Consider the following 15,296-nt stretch of genomic DNA (forward strand, 5'->3'; position numbering starts at 1 on the left):
GAAACAGTTAGCGTTTGAATAGGTAGACTTTGTAAAAAAGATCATACTCACCAGTGGAGGTGAGCATCATCCAGTCCATTGAGGGCATGAATAGAACAAAAAGGTGGGGGAGGGGTGAATTTTTTCTCTTGCTTAATCTGAGACATCCATCTCCTCCTTCTGTCTTCCGGTATTGCCACTCCTGTTTCTTGGGCTTTTGCCCTCGGACCAGGGCTTTTCTGCTTCTCAGCACTTGGGTTTGGAACTACACCGCTGGCTTTCCTGGGCCTCCAGCTTGCAGATGGCAGATAATGCCACCTTGAGCCTCTGTAATTGTGGGAGCCAATCTCTTATAATAAATTACTTTCTATGTATATATTTCTTTATATCCTGTTGGTTCTCTTTCTCTGGAGAGCCCTAAATAATGCAGCAAGTGTGTCTAATTCATTGCTACAGTCTGAATGTTCATGTCCTCCCAAAACTCATATTTTAAAACCTAACCTCTAAGATGATGATGTTAGAAGGTATGGGGTCTTTGGGGGATGATTAGATCATAAGGGCAGAGCCCTCATGAGTGGAATTAATGCCCTTATAAAAGATACCCAAGAAAACTTCCTTGCTGCCTTCCATCATAGGATAGCATAGCAAAAAGGTGCTTAATCTCTGTGACCCAGAAGCCAGCTCTCATCAAATACTGAATCTGCAGGTATCTTGATCTGGCCTCTCAGCCTCCAGAACTGTGAGAAATAAATTTCTGTTGTTTATAAGTTACCCAGTCTGTATTAGTTTGTTATTACAGTCCAAAAGGAATGAGACACTTAGATTGTTTTTCCTAGTTGCAAATCCTCTTTACTTTGATTGTTTACAGTGAAGTGAGAGAGAGAGGAATAATTAAGAAAACCTGGGACTTCCCTGGTGGCACAGTGGTTAAGAATCCGCCTGCGAAATGCAGGGGACACGGGTTCGAGCCCTGGTCTGGGAAGATCCCACATGCTGCGGAGCAACTAAGCCCATGTGCCACAACTACTGCCTGTGCTCTAGAGCCCGTGAGCCACAACTACTGAGCACATGTACTGCAACTGCTGAAGCCTACGTGCCTAGAGCCTGTGCTGTGCAACAAGAGAAGCCCGCACACCGCAACGAAGAGTAGCCCCTGCTCGCTGAAGCTAGAGAAAGCCCGCGCACAGCAGCAAAGACCCAATGCAGCCAAAAATAAATAAATAAACTTATTTAAAAAAAAAAAAAAAAAAAGAAAACCTATGATCAGAATGGGATTAGAGATTATCCTCAGACCATCTCTCCTGATTTTTTTTTTTTTTTCAGGAAATTTCCTGGTGGAGACAGCCAATTTGAAGTAAATATTTCTCCCATTCACTTTCTTCATGCCCTTCCCATTTTGAAAATTTAAATTAAAAATAATAAAAATATTCACGTATAATCTCATCTTCCAGGATTGCTCTTTTTATTTTTTGCATATTAACATCTGTATGTGTATTCACTCATATGATGCATACTATTCTGCTATCTTTGCTCAACATCACGTCATGAAGCAAATATTTTTTCAATAAAGTGTATTTCAAAAGCAGATGGGATGACTTGTTTTATGAGGCCAGCATAACCCTGATACTAAAACCTAACAGTGGCTTTCCATAAAAAAAAAATTACAGACTGATATTTCTCATGAATACAGGAGAAAAAGCTTAAAAAAATTAGCAGATTTCATCCAGCAATATAAGAACAGGATAATACATTATAACCAAGTGGGGCTTATTTTAGGAATACAATATTGTTAACACTTGAAAATCAGTATAATATGCCACATTGACAAAATAAATTAGAAAAGCCGTATGATTGTCTCAGTAAATGTCAAAAAAGCATTTGACCAAATTCAACATCTATTCGTGGGAAAAAAAAAACTCTCAGCAAACTAGGAATAGAAGGAAACATCTTCAACTAGGTTAAGGGCATCCATGAAGAACCTGTAGCTAACATTACACTTAATGATGAGAGACTAAAGGTTTACCTCATCTGTGATCAGGAACAAGCCAATGATGTTTGGTCTTAGCATTTCTGTTTGCTACTGTATGAGGCCCTAGCCAGTTCAGTAAAGCAAAACAAAGAATAAAAGGCATAGAGATTAGAAAAGAAAAAGTAAAACTATATTTGCCAGCAACATGATTGTTTATGTAGGAGACCCTAAGGAATATACAAAAGCTACTTGAACTAAAAAGTGAGTTTAGCAAGGTTGCACATTGCAAGATGATTATACAGGAATCATATACTAGTAGCAAACAATTGGAAACTAAAACCTTAAAAATTCCATTTTAAAATAATATGAAATACTTAGTAAATTCAACAAATACGTGTACAGCTTCTATATTAATAACTAGAAAACATTGCTCAGTGAAGTCAAAAAAGACCTAAATGTAGACATACATCATATCCATGAATTGGAAGAGTCAATATTGTTAAGATGTCAGTATTACCCAGATTGATCTACAGAGTCAAGTCATCACATTTGTACCAGAGTATTTTTTGTTTGTTTTTTTTTTCCGTAGACATTGACAAGCTGATTCTAAAATATATATGGAAATGCAAAGAACCTAGAATACCTGAAGAAATAATTGAAAAGGAAGAACAAATGGAATACTTACACTATATCACTTCACAGTGTGCTGTAAAGCTACAGCTTTGAAGATAACATGGTACTGACCTAAGTATAGACAAATAAATCAGGGGATCAGTATAGGGGGCCAAGAAATAGATCTGTACTTCTCTGGTCAATTGTTTTTTGTTTGTTTGTTTGTTTTGTTTTGAGAAAAGCAAAACAGTTCAGTTGGGAAGGGAAAACTGTTTAAACTAATGGTGCCGGAAAAGCTGATTATATGGGAAAACCAAGCAAAACAAAAAAACTTTGACTCCTACTTTCACATATAACATAAAAATTAGAAAAATACACACAATCTTGTTTTAGGCAAAGATAACTTAGAAAACATACAGAAAGCAATAGCCAAAAAAACACAAACTTGATAAGTTAGACTACTTTAAAAGTAAGAATCTTGCCTCTTCAAGAGAGACGGTTCAGAAAAAGAATAGTCAAGCCACAGATGGGAGAAAATGTCTCCAAAACGTATAGCTGACAAAAGACTTTATTCTTGAATATATAAAGATGTTTTACAATTTAAAAATAATTAGGCAAATATCCCAATTAAAAATGGAAAAAAGATTTAAATTGATACTTCACTAAAAAGATATATGAATGGCCAATAAGCACATTGAGTTTTAGTGTGATTAGTCATCAGAAAATGCAAATTAAATGCTATAGTGAGCTATTACTACACACAACTAGAATAGCTAAAATTAAGAAGACTGATAGTACTGAATGTTGGTGAGAATGTGGAGCAACTGGTACTTTCAGAAATTGCTGTGGGTAAAGAAGCCAATCTGAAAGGGCTGCATACTGTATTATTCCCACTATACATTTTGGAAAAGGTAAAACTATGGAAACAGTAAAAAGATCAGTGGTTGCCAGGGTTTGGCAGGAGGAAGGGATGTATGGACAGAGCACAGAGGATTTTTAGGGCCATGAAACTGTTCTGTATGATACTATAATCAAGGATACATGTTACTACATTTGTCAAAATTTATAGCAATTATAGAAATTACACAGCAGTAGTGAACTCTAACGTATATTATGGGGTCTTTAGGTGATAATGATGTGTCAGTGTTGGTTCATCGTTTTTAACATATATGCTACTCTGGGGCAGGATATTGATGGTGGAGAAGGGTATACATATGTGGGGGCAAGGGTTATATGGAAATTCTCTATACCTTCAGTTTTGCTGAGAACCAGAAACTGCTTTGAAAAATAAAATCTATGTAAAAAATTGCTGTGGTGTATAAAATGGTACAACCAGTTTGGGAAAAGTTTTGACAGGTTCTTATGAAGTCAGATATCCACCTCTCTTCTCATCTAGCAATTTTACTTTCAGGTATTTACTGAAGAGGAATGAAAATATATGTTTGCAAATGACTTGTATGCAAATGTTTATAAATCTTTCTTCGTAAACCTTCTCATAATAACCCCAATCTGAAAACAAATGCCTCTCAACATCATCATGTTGTCTCTCTATACTTTATTCTTGGTTATTTCTTATGACTTTATTTCCAAGTCACTAAATCTCTCTTCAGCTGAGTCTAATCTGCTGTTAAACCCATTCATTGAGGTTTTCTTTCTTTCTTTCTTATTTACTTATTTTTTTTAAATCAAGTTTTAAAATTTGGCTATTGTACTTTTCAGTTCCAGAATTTTTTTCTAGAACTTTTTAAAAAGAAATATCTGCTATATTTATATAGTTTACAGGTCCTTGAGAAATTTTTGATTTGAAAAATTTGGCTTTTATGCCATAGGTAGAGTAGGCGTAGTTGTATTTGGTAATTAATATTATTTTTGGGAGAGTTTTGTTTGTTTTAGGGGTGTATGGTGGTTCTTGTTCATGTAGTTTTATCTCTTTATGTGCCTATTTTTGATTGTTTGCTAGTTTTTGTATTTGTAAAGTTGTAGAAATAGTTTGATAGGATGATTTTATCTTTCTTCAGAGGGGATTGTCTGTTTCTGTTGGGTGCCTTGGATTCTTCTTAATTCCATTTCAGAATTTTTCTGGCCACCCAGGGAACTTAAAGCTGGGTTGTAGTCCATGAGATTGTTGATTTACTTCCTGCTTCCCCTTACTTCCAAGGTAAGGATCCCCTTGAGGATCTCTAGCCTGTGTGTGGAGTGGAGTACTAGGGCTTACTCCCTTGGCAGGCTTGGACTCCAGTTTTTGTGCCCTAGATTGTCAACCCTGTCAAAAGCACTGCTTGGATTCCCAGCCACCGCTTATGGATCAGGAAGCGTCCCAAAGCCAAAGCAATTCCAGATGTCAGGCTGACCTCTCTAGGTTTTCTTAGTGCCTTGAATCTTGGCCTTGTAATTCTTCAGTGTTTTACTAGCTCTTTGGTCCTTTTAGAAAGTGCCCTTCCAGACCCTCTGTCAGTGATTTTTGTTGACCTCATTGGGAATATTCTTCTGAATTTTCTGTCTGTCATTGCTGGAAATGGAAGTAGCCTCAATTCCTGTGATCTCTTTAAAAATTATGTGGTTGTGTAAGTTAATATATAAGCTGTGCTTTATTACATTTTTCATTTTCTAATATTGGTTGATTTTTTTTTTTTTGGTTCAGCAAATATTTTCTTGTGTGATGTAGACTATAGACTATGAAAAGCATAGTCCACAGTCTTGAGTGATGAATATGAGTCAGCCAAGCAGTTTGGGGGCAAGGGTAGAGGGAGCTGAAGCCCTCACACAGACTTGGGAGATGTGCGGGAAGAAGGTAACTAGGAAGATAATTGATGGATAGTTGCATTTTATCCATGTGTGTCTTTAAAACATGTTTCTTAAATGGCTATTTCAGAGGTTTTCCTGTTTAGATCAGTTTTTTCCCCATAGGCAGAACCCAAATTTATATTCACAACTTATTTTGAAACTGACTTTAAAAATATCCGTCATTTTCTTTCTTTTTTTTTTTAACTTTTATTTTTTAAAAAAATTTTATTAATTTACTTTTGCTGCGTTGGGTCTCCGTTGCTGCACATGGGCTTTCTCTAGCTACGGTGAGTGGGGTCTACTCTTCGTTGCAGTGCGCGGGCTTCTCATTGCAGTGGCTTCTCGTTGCGGAGCACGGGCTCTAGACGTGCGGGCTTCAGTAGCTGTAGCTTGCGGGCTCTAGAGCGCAGGCTCAGTAGCAGTGGTGCTCCAGCTTAGTTGCTCTGCAGCTTGTGGGATCTTCCCGGGCCAGGGCTTGAACCCATGTCCCCTGCATTGGCAGGCAGATTCTTAACCACTGCACCACCAGGGAAGTCCAGTCATTTTCAATACCATTTATAATAGAAAATATTATAAGGGCATGTTAAGTAATTACATGTTGAGGGCATGTTGAGTAATTACTTTTGCTGTTGCTACTAGTTCTGTAACTGTAGCCCCAGGAGTCTAGTGAATTTTCTTTTACTTCTTTTCTTTTCTTTTTTGGCCACGCTGCACTGCGTGCGGGATCTTAGTTCCCGAACCAGGGATGGAACCTGTGTGCGGCCCTACCACTGGACTGCCAGGGAATTCCATTTTTGTGTGTGTGTGAATTTTTATGCAGAGCACTAAATCATGAATTAGTTTCTGGAAGCTGGGAGTTTCAGATATACTTTGTCATGTAAAATTTGTGCATGAATGAATATATTTTTCTTGGTTTTGGTAAACCCCAAATAATATTAATTCTCACTGTGCCCAAGAGCACAAAGAGACTATTCAACAAATATGTGTGTACTTGTGGCCAGCCACAGTTTTAGGTGTCAGGGATACAATAGTGAATAAGACATAGATTCTAGTTGTGCATAGGGTAAGACAGACAATAAACAAATTAATATATTACTTAATGTTAGAATGTGACAAGTACAATGGAAAAAAGTAATGTCGTGGTATTTTAGTCAAGATTGTAAGGGAAGGCTCCTTGTGAAGTTGGACCTTTTAATAGAAAAGGAAGTCAGAGAGGGAGTCCTGTCACTCTCTGGTGGAAGAGCATTCTAAGCAGAGGGAACAGCAGATGCAAGGCCCTGAGGTGGGTGCATGCTTGGTGTGTCCAGGGACCAGTAACTAGTCCAGTAGAGCTAGAGCCAAATGAGCAAGGATGGGTGAGTGATAGACAAGGTTGGATGGTTAGTCAAAAGTCATGTAGGGTCTTAGAGGCTAGGTTAAGGACTTTGCATTTTATTCTGAGCAGGATGGGCAGCTAGTGGATGGTTATTGCCCTTGTTTGAATATTTGTTACTCTGATCATTTAAATTTTCTTCTGCTTTGTGGCTATAAGCACTATCTTCATACAATGAAAATTGGAAATTGGGTTCTTGACATCTTTGCCAAAAAAAAGGAAAAGGTTCTGTTTTAGCCATTTCTAGTATCTGTATCTTTGCTATGTCATTTGAAGCTGTGCTTCATTGTGTTCTTAAATTATCTTCTACCCTGTCAGTTTGTTGGAGCCTGCTTTACTCCATTTATTTGAACATTATATTCTCCCCAGCCCCCAAATCTGGTAGATTAGTATAACTTTGAGTAATATTTTCATGTTGGCTGGTAGGGAGGTTTTTGGTTCTTATTGAAATTAGCGTCTAATTCTTACTAGCTGCTAGTGGTAGGCAGAATAATGTCCTCTCCAGCCCAAGGATGTCCACTTCCTAATCCCTGGAAAGCTGGTGAATAGATACCCTCACGTGTCAAAAGGATTCTGTAGATGTGGTTAAAGTTAAGGGCTTTTTGAGGGGAGATTGGGCCTACTAGGATAAAAGAGGACAGTCTAATCACATGAGTCCTTAAAGGTAGAAGAGGAAACCAGAAGGGTGGGTCAGAGAGATGCAGCATGAGTCATTCAAAGCCACTAATGGCTTTGAAGATGGAGGAAAAGGATCCTTGAGTCAAAGAATGAGGCGACCTGTAGAGCCTCGGAAGTGCCCTCATCTTACCGCCAGCAAGAAAATGGGGACTTAGGGCTTCCCTGGTGGCGCAGTGGTTGAGAGTCCACCTGCTGATGCAGGGCATACGGGTTCGTGCCCTGGTCCGGGAAGATCCCACATGCCGCGGAGTGGCTGGGCCCGTGAGCCGTGGCCGCTGAGCCTGCGTGTCCGGAGCCTGTGCTCCGCAACGGGAGAGGCCACAGCAGTGAGAGGCCCACGTACCGCAAAAAAAAAAAGAAAATGGGGACTTGGATCCTAGAGTCATGAGAAACTAAATCCTGCCAACAACCCAAGTGAGCAGGAAATGGATTCTTCCCCAGAGCCTCTGGAGTGGAAAGCAGCTTGCTGACACCTTGATTTTAACACCGTGAAACCTGTACTGCAGCTACAGAGCTGCATGATAATAAATTTGTGCTGTTTTAGGCCACTAAGTTTGTGGTGATTTGCTAATGACAACAATATAAAAACTATTGAAACATACCCAACTTCTGAAAGCAGATAACTTTAGCAAATTAAATTTGTTAAATATAGAATTTTGGATGATTCATTCACTCCAAATAATATCTGTTAAGTGCTTGCTATTTGCCAGGAAATGTGGTGGGAGCTAGGAATAAGAGAGGTCCCTATCTTCACCAAACTCTGGTCTACAGTTGTGCAGTCAATTTTTAATTTTATATTTTTAATCTTATGTAAAATTTTAAGCATATAAATGTAGAGAGACTAATGAACTCCCATATGCTTATCACTTAGCTTTAGTAATTAACAACTCATGGCCACTTTTATTTCAATTATACCCCATCCACAGCTACCCTCCCCTACTTCTCAGATTATATTTAAGAAAATTCCAGACGTCATATCATATCTGGATAGTCAGTTTTATATGAAGCTTTGCTATGTAGTTATTTCCCGTTCCCCGCTGACATTAGAAAAGTGCAGACTTTAATTTTATCATCTTTAACAAAGTAACTTTATCATCTGTGAGTTCATTTGCAATCGTTAGCTATTTTTTTGTCATGAAATTTTGCCTAGGATTCCTTTGGTGCGAGTTAGAAAATTACTTAGATCATTTCAACTTGCAAAAGTGCTGCAGAAATTGTTTTGGGGTTATAAGTAAATTTTAGTGAGTAGGTAAATTCACAAACATGGAATCTGTGAATAAAGAACATCGATAGATTATACATGTAAAGTGATTTTTCCATTTCCTGTGTTCTTGATTTAGGTTGATAACGTCACCTTCTCTGAGTTCTAAATCTAGAAACCTTGGTCTTTCTTGATTAGCTTTAGTCTTTCTCGCCCACTTTAAGCATCCAGTCTGTCACTGAGTGCTATTAGTTTTATTTTGTTAAGCGTCATTTAAGTCTTACTGCTCTTTTCCATTGCCATTGCCATTATTTTAATGGTGGTCCTTATAATGTCCTAACTGGATAATTTATTGCTGGTATTTTTTGTTTCTGGGATTAATCTGAGCATTCTCCCACTTCAATATGTCCTCCAACCTCTTATGCCTCCCTTCATTCCACAATCCCTGATTTTGGACACATCAGGCATAGGGTTGAGTCAGTCACATTCTTCAGTTCAAGGGTCACTATCATCGTTGGTTTGTGTAAGGCCCATCTCCCCCTCCATTTAATATTAATCCATTTACTTATTCCCATTTATTCCCATTCATTACTCCTTTTCTTTCCCATAAACAGCCATTTTACTATGTTTAATGCATGCATTTTTTATGTATATGTCTGAGTACAAGATGTTATACTTATGTGTACATGTATTTTTCTCTTTTTTTAACATCTTTATTGGAGTATATTTGCTTTACAATGGTGTGTTAGTTTCTGCTTTATAACAAAGTGAATCAGCTATAGTGTACATGTATTTTTAATATATATAAATAGAATTGTGTTATAGAACTCATTGTTTTTTGCTCTTTCCTCTCAGAATTGTTTTTTTGTTTGTTTGTTTTGTTTATTTTTGGCTGTATTGGGTCTTCGATGCTGCACACGCGCTTTTCTCTAGTTGTGGCGAGTGGGGGCTACTCTTCGTTGCGGTGCATGGGCTTCTCATTGCGGTGGCTTCTCTTGTTGCGGAGCATGGGCTCTAGGTGCACGGGCTTCAGTAGTTGTGGCTCGCAGGCTCAGTAGTTGTGGCTCGTGGGCTCTAGAGCGCAGGCTCAGTAGCTGTGGTGCATGGAGTTAGTTGCTCCGCGGCATGTGGGATCTTCCCAGGCCAGGGCTTGAACCCGTGTCCCCTGCATTGGCAGGCGGATTCTTAACCACTGTGCCACCAGGGAAGCCCTCAGAATTGTTTTTAAGAGTTACCTGTGATGCTAAATGAACACCTAGTCTATTGCTGTTAAAACTGCTCCATTGTGTACATCCACAACATTTTACTTATCCAGTTCCTCAATGCTGGACACCTGGGGTGCCTCCAACTTTGCAACACCACGAATAATGAATGTCTTTATATTATTTATCTATTAATGAACAATAAGCTACTCTAAAATTTAGAAGTTTAAAACAACATTGTTTCAATACCATATGATATCACTTATATGCAGAATCTAAAATAGGACACAAATGAACTTATCTATAAGACAGAAACAGACTCACAGACATAAAGAACAGACATGTGGTTCCTAAGGGCATGGGGTTTGGGGGAGGGATGGAGTTGGAGTTTGGGGTTAGCAGATGCAAACTACTATATATAGAATGGATAAACGACAAGGTCCTACTGGATAGCACAGGGAACTCTATTCAGTATCCTGTGATAAACCATAATGGAAAAGGATATAAAAAAGAATATATATGTATAACTGAATCACTTTGCTGTACAGCAGAAATTAACACAACATTGTAAATCAACTATACTTCAATAAAAACAAAACAAAACATTGTTTCACAGTTTTTTAGTATCAGGAATCAGGATACTGTGTAGCTTGGTGCCTCTGACTCAAGTGTCTCATGAGGTTGTAGTTGATCTTATGGCTGGGGCTGTGGTCTCATCTGAAGGCTCAACTAGGAAGGACCTGCTTCCTGGACTTCTCACTTGGCTGTTGGCAGGATTCAATTTCTCTAGGGCTGTTGGACTCAGTTCCTTACTGGCTGTTGACTGGAGGCCTTCCATAGTCCTTTGCAAGGTGTACTTCTCTGTATGTCAGCTCACAACAAGGCAGCTGGCTTCCCTTGGAGAAAGCAAACAGAAGAGCAAGAGCAGGTGCCCAACACAAGCCACGGTTGTTTTGTAAGCCAGTCTCCTCTCAGAAGTGGCATGCTTTCACTTTTACTGTATTCTCTTCTAAGCAAGTCTCTAGGTCCATCCTACACTCAAGGGGAAGCAATTACACAAGGACATGAATAGCAGGAAGCAGGGATTATTGAGGGTCATTTTGGAGGTTTGCTTACCACAGTCCTCAGACATATTTCTGTGAATTTTTCTTTGGCATATACATATACTGGGTTATAAATTGTTCTATAAAATAGCTGTGTTGGTTAATATTACTATCAGCAGTACATGAGGGTTTATATATCATTATGTACCTGCCAATACTTTACATTTTCTAGGACATCAAGGGGTATTACACTGTTTTAAACAGACTGTTTTTTATCTTTTGCTCTTTTTTTTCCTAGTGAAGTTCTTGGCTTTTTCTTGGCTTTTTGCGGGAGTTGCTTGTAATATTCTAGATATTAGTTCTTTGTTCTTCTTCCATTTTATCATCTGCCAGTTAACTTTGTTCAGGGTTTCATTTGTTGAGCAATAATCTTTAATTTTGATGTAATTAAATGCTTTTATTTATTTACTTTATGCTTTGTACTCTTAGGCTTTTATTTAAGAAGTCCCTTCTTGTGCTTATGTTACAAACTTATCATTGTACATTTTCTTCTATTAATTTTAGTGTTGCCATTCACATCCAAGTGAATGTAGGTCTTTAATTCTTCTGTAGTCGGTCTTTGAATATGTTGTAAGATAGGGAGCCATCATTATTTTTCTTTTTGAAATAAGCCAGTTTTTCCCAGCACCATCTTCTGTACAATCTGTTCTCCATTGATTTATAGATCCGTTTTATTGTATGTTTCCATAGAAACACAGGTTTGACCTGTGTTTCAGTTCTCAGTTGAGTTCCATTGGTTTGTCTAATTTTTTTGTGTGTGCTTGCAAATACCATACCGTTTTTATTGCCACAGCTGTGTAACATGGCTTGATATCTGGTAAAGGAAGTCCCTCTCTTCACTTTTCAGTTTCAAGATTGACTTGGCTATATGTTTATTCTTTCATAAAAATGTCAATTTATGAAGTTTCTGAAAAAAACTCAATGAGAATTTTGGTTGTGATTAAGATTAATTTGTGTAGAATTATCTTCATGGTATTTAGTCATTATATTCAGATCATCCTGTTTGCTCTCTATTAATGTTTTAATACTAATAAGTGGATGCTGGCCAGCAAAATGAATAGAAGATATCCTCTAAGTCAGTCAACAGCATCCTGGATCCTTTTTTCATGAAATTCCCTTTACATTTTTGTTGCAAAGAGTATTCCTTTTGTATTATGATCGTGTATTATATGGCCTCAACATATTTCTTCCTTTTTGCTGTTCTGAGTTATGTATGCCTGGTACACTATGCTGATGACTGTTCAGGAAGTCCTAGTTAGTTCCAGTCAAAATCAGAGCAATAAAGATCCCTCCCATTTGTGATGTTCTCCCATTTGTGATGTTGTTTGGTCCAATTTATTTTGAAGGAGAACAGCCCTCTGTTCTAAATCTAAATTCTTTCATTAAAGTTGTCAGACATAGTATTTATTAATAGTCATGGTTTTAAGGTTTTTTTTGCGGTATGCGGGCCTCTCACTGTTGTGGCCTCTCCCGTTGCGGAGCACAGGCTCCGGACGCGCAGGCTCAGTGGCCATGGCTCATGGGCCTAGCCACTCCGCGGCATGTGAGATCTTCCCGGACCGGGGCACAAACCCGTGTCCCCTGCATTGGCAGGCGGACTCTCAACCACTGCGCCACCAGGGAAGCCCCATAGTTTTTAGTTTAAACAAATTAAAGCAGTTTCTTCCTGGATCAGGAACCTAGTGTAAGATGTTAAATTGTAAACCACTGCTGTTTTTTTTATTATTATTATTGATGCAATGACTAAATGCATTAACAAGCGTACTGGAGGTAGTCACCTACCTAGATAGCGTGTACTGTGGCAAGATACTTGTTCTTCAGGATTTGGCTTTAAGCCCTGACGCAACTGAAAAGCCTAGCAAATTGACTACAGAGTATGGATTCCTGACAGGCATAGGCTGTATGAATAAATGATGATTGTGATTCAAAATCCTTTGGGTTTTGAGCACCCAAATCATCATTACTGAAGAATTAATGAATCCTGATACAACACATCAGGGTTGTTTTTCATTCAATTCAAGAAATAAGTACAAATGTAAGATATGCCTTTTATGTGGTTAATATTTTACAACAATAATTATGGAAATTTCAGGAAAGAGAATTGTTCTACAGTATTAGATTTCTGAGTAGAAATGAGATTTATTCGTTACATAATAAGATCATTTGCACGGGTCTCTTGTGTTTTGTTTTGTATACTTTGCTTTTAAAAGATATTTCATCAGCAAAATCACTCTGTAAACATCTGGTAGAATTAGAACTTTAAAATCTGGTAAGCTTCTCCATTTCTAGAATCAAGTCCTCTTTAATTTGTTTGATGAGCTTCATTTAAGTAGGTGTTCAGTATTTTTCTTTGGGCTTTCCATGAACATTTCAGATCTGTAAAAATAGCTGATATTCTTTTGGAGCTGTTACTCTTTTTGTTGTGCTGTTGAGATTTTCACTTTCCTGGGCTAACATGTTGCTGTTCCCCATGATAATTGTGTTTAAACTTTTGCAATAATTGAAGATTTCTTGATGCATTTGTTCCTGTTCGTGCTCAGCCAAAATTTTGTTTCCTTTTTATTTGTTCTAAGATTTGTTTCTAAAAGGGATTAATGATCTTCGGAGGACAATGGTAGTCCTTCATAAAAGAAATACGCTTAATAAAACAGGAACAATTTGTTTACTGTTCATATTTTGCTGAACAGGCAGAGTTGGCCTTGAGAAAGTAGACACTTAGAGATAGAAGATCTAGGGTATACCATAGTTCTCACTGTAGCTATTATCAACTCAAAAAGACACTGTTGTCTTCCCTACACTGTGACTTCTTTTCAGTTTTACAATCTGAATATTTGTTTCTGTGTTATAACTAAACAGGGAATGAACATAAGGGCTTTAGAGTGGACCTTTGAAGTAGAACACTGCTGGTAACTGTTTCCATTATACACTAATGTATTGATACTTGTCATTCATTAGTAGATGGGACCTGGAAAATAGGAAAGTAATGGGATATTTGACCCAAGTACAAGAACTAATGACAAGGAAGGGTTTCATATTTTTGTTTGACTTAATTTTTATTTTAAACATACTAGTATTTTTTAATAATCCGGAAGCATATTGAATATTTTGATTTGAGTTTTTAAATGTATAGTTTATTTAGAAAAGAGCAATATCTTAATCTTCCAAAGTGATCATTATTCTGATTTGTTTCCTATTTTTCCAGAGATATTACATATGAAATATCAGTAGAAGCTGTGTCAACAATGGTGGTCTTCCTTTCCTGCCAACTCTTCCACAAGGAAGTTTTGCGACAGAGCATCAGTCACAAGTATTTGATGCGAGGTCGATGGTATGTTTCTATTTTAAATTTGTCAAGTTTTTTATTGAATTAATCTATAGTTCTCGTCTTGTCCTCTTTCCTTAGTGTTGTTCCATATCTCCAACCAGACATTTCCTCTGGTTGTTCTGTCAGAACTTCAAACCCAATACATAAGGATCTGCTTTCCTGTCTAAACTATCCATCCTCCCTGCCCCTTTCATCCCCTAGCTTCATTACCTTCTCTAGTGGTTTCTTTGTAGAGTTGAAACTTTGAAGCCATGTTTTCTTCCTTCTGCATCATTCTCTATGTCTAAGCATTCATCCAGTCATATTTGTTCATTGAAATTATTTGCATCTTCCCCTTCCCACCAGTCCCATTGAAACGACTGCTGCAGTGGATGCCCCATCACCATGTGTTTGGACTTCCCCAGCAGCCACTTAACTGACTGTTCCTACTTTCATGTAGTCAACAAATGGTTATTGTGTGCTAACCATGTGCCAGGCATGTGTTAGGATGTGGAGCTGTGCTCCTGAGCAGAGCAGAAGCTTACAGTCTCCTGGTGGGTAGGGACGGGAGTAGATAAATATTAAACACACACACACACACACACACACACACACACACACAGAGAGAGAGAGAGAGAGAGAGAGAGAGAGAGGGAGAGGGAGAGGGAGAGAAGCACCTTTGTCTTTTCACATCCCTCTTGCTACCTTGATTATACTTGTGGCACATCCACAGAATCCTTTAGAGCTCTTTTAGAACATATTTGAAAATCACCGATAATAGGGATAAAAGGCCTTAAGCGTTGGCTGAAGAGTCTATTCAAAAGTTTTCTCCAGATTGCAGGAATTGATTTATCACCAATTTGTGGACACATATCCCTTTTAACTTGTTTCCTCTGCCTTCTCCTCTCATTCTGTTACTTAAAAGCAAAGGGTATTAACATTAAAAGAAATCTGTATATATATGGATATGTTTTTTATATGTATGCATAGATTGAATAACTTCATACTTTTATTTTAAACAATGTAAGATATTTAACAATTATTATATTGATTATATGTTGAATATTTTGGATATATTGGGTTAAGTCAATA

General features: G+C 37.8%; 1 protein-coding gene across 2 annotated transcripts in view; it reads left to right on the top strand.

Annotated features, from left to right (window-relative positions):
* DYM (dymeclin) overlaps positions 1-15,296 on the top strand; it is a 377,292-nt gene that overhangs the window by 85,287 nt on the left and 276,709 nt on the right. For both annotated transcript variants that reach the window (XM_079941933.1, XM_079941932.1), the window contains exon 7: positions 14,103-14,228. In XM_079941933.1, the coding sequence (XP_079798059.1) occupies positions 14,103-14,228 (126 nt within the window). The remainder of the gene's footprint in view (positions 1-14,102; positions 14,229-15,296) is intronic.

Source organism: Stenella coeruleoalba (genome assembly GCF_951394435.1).
Source record: "Stenella coeruleoalba genome assembly, chromosome: 14".
Classification (NCBI taxonomy): Eukaryota; Metazoa; Chordata; class Mammalia; order Artiodactyla; family Delphinidae; genus Stenella; species Stenella coeruleoalba.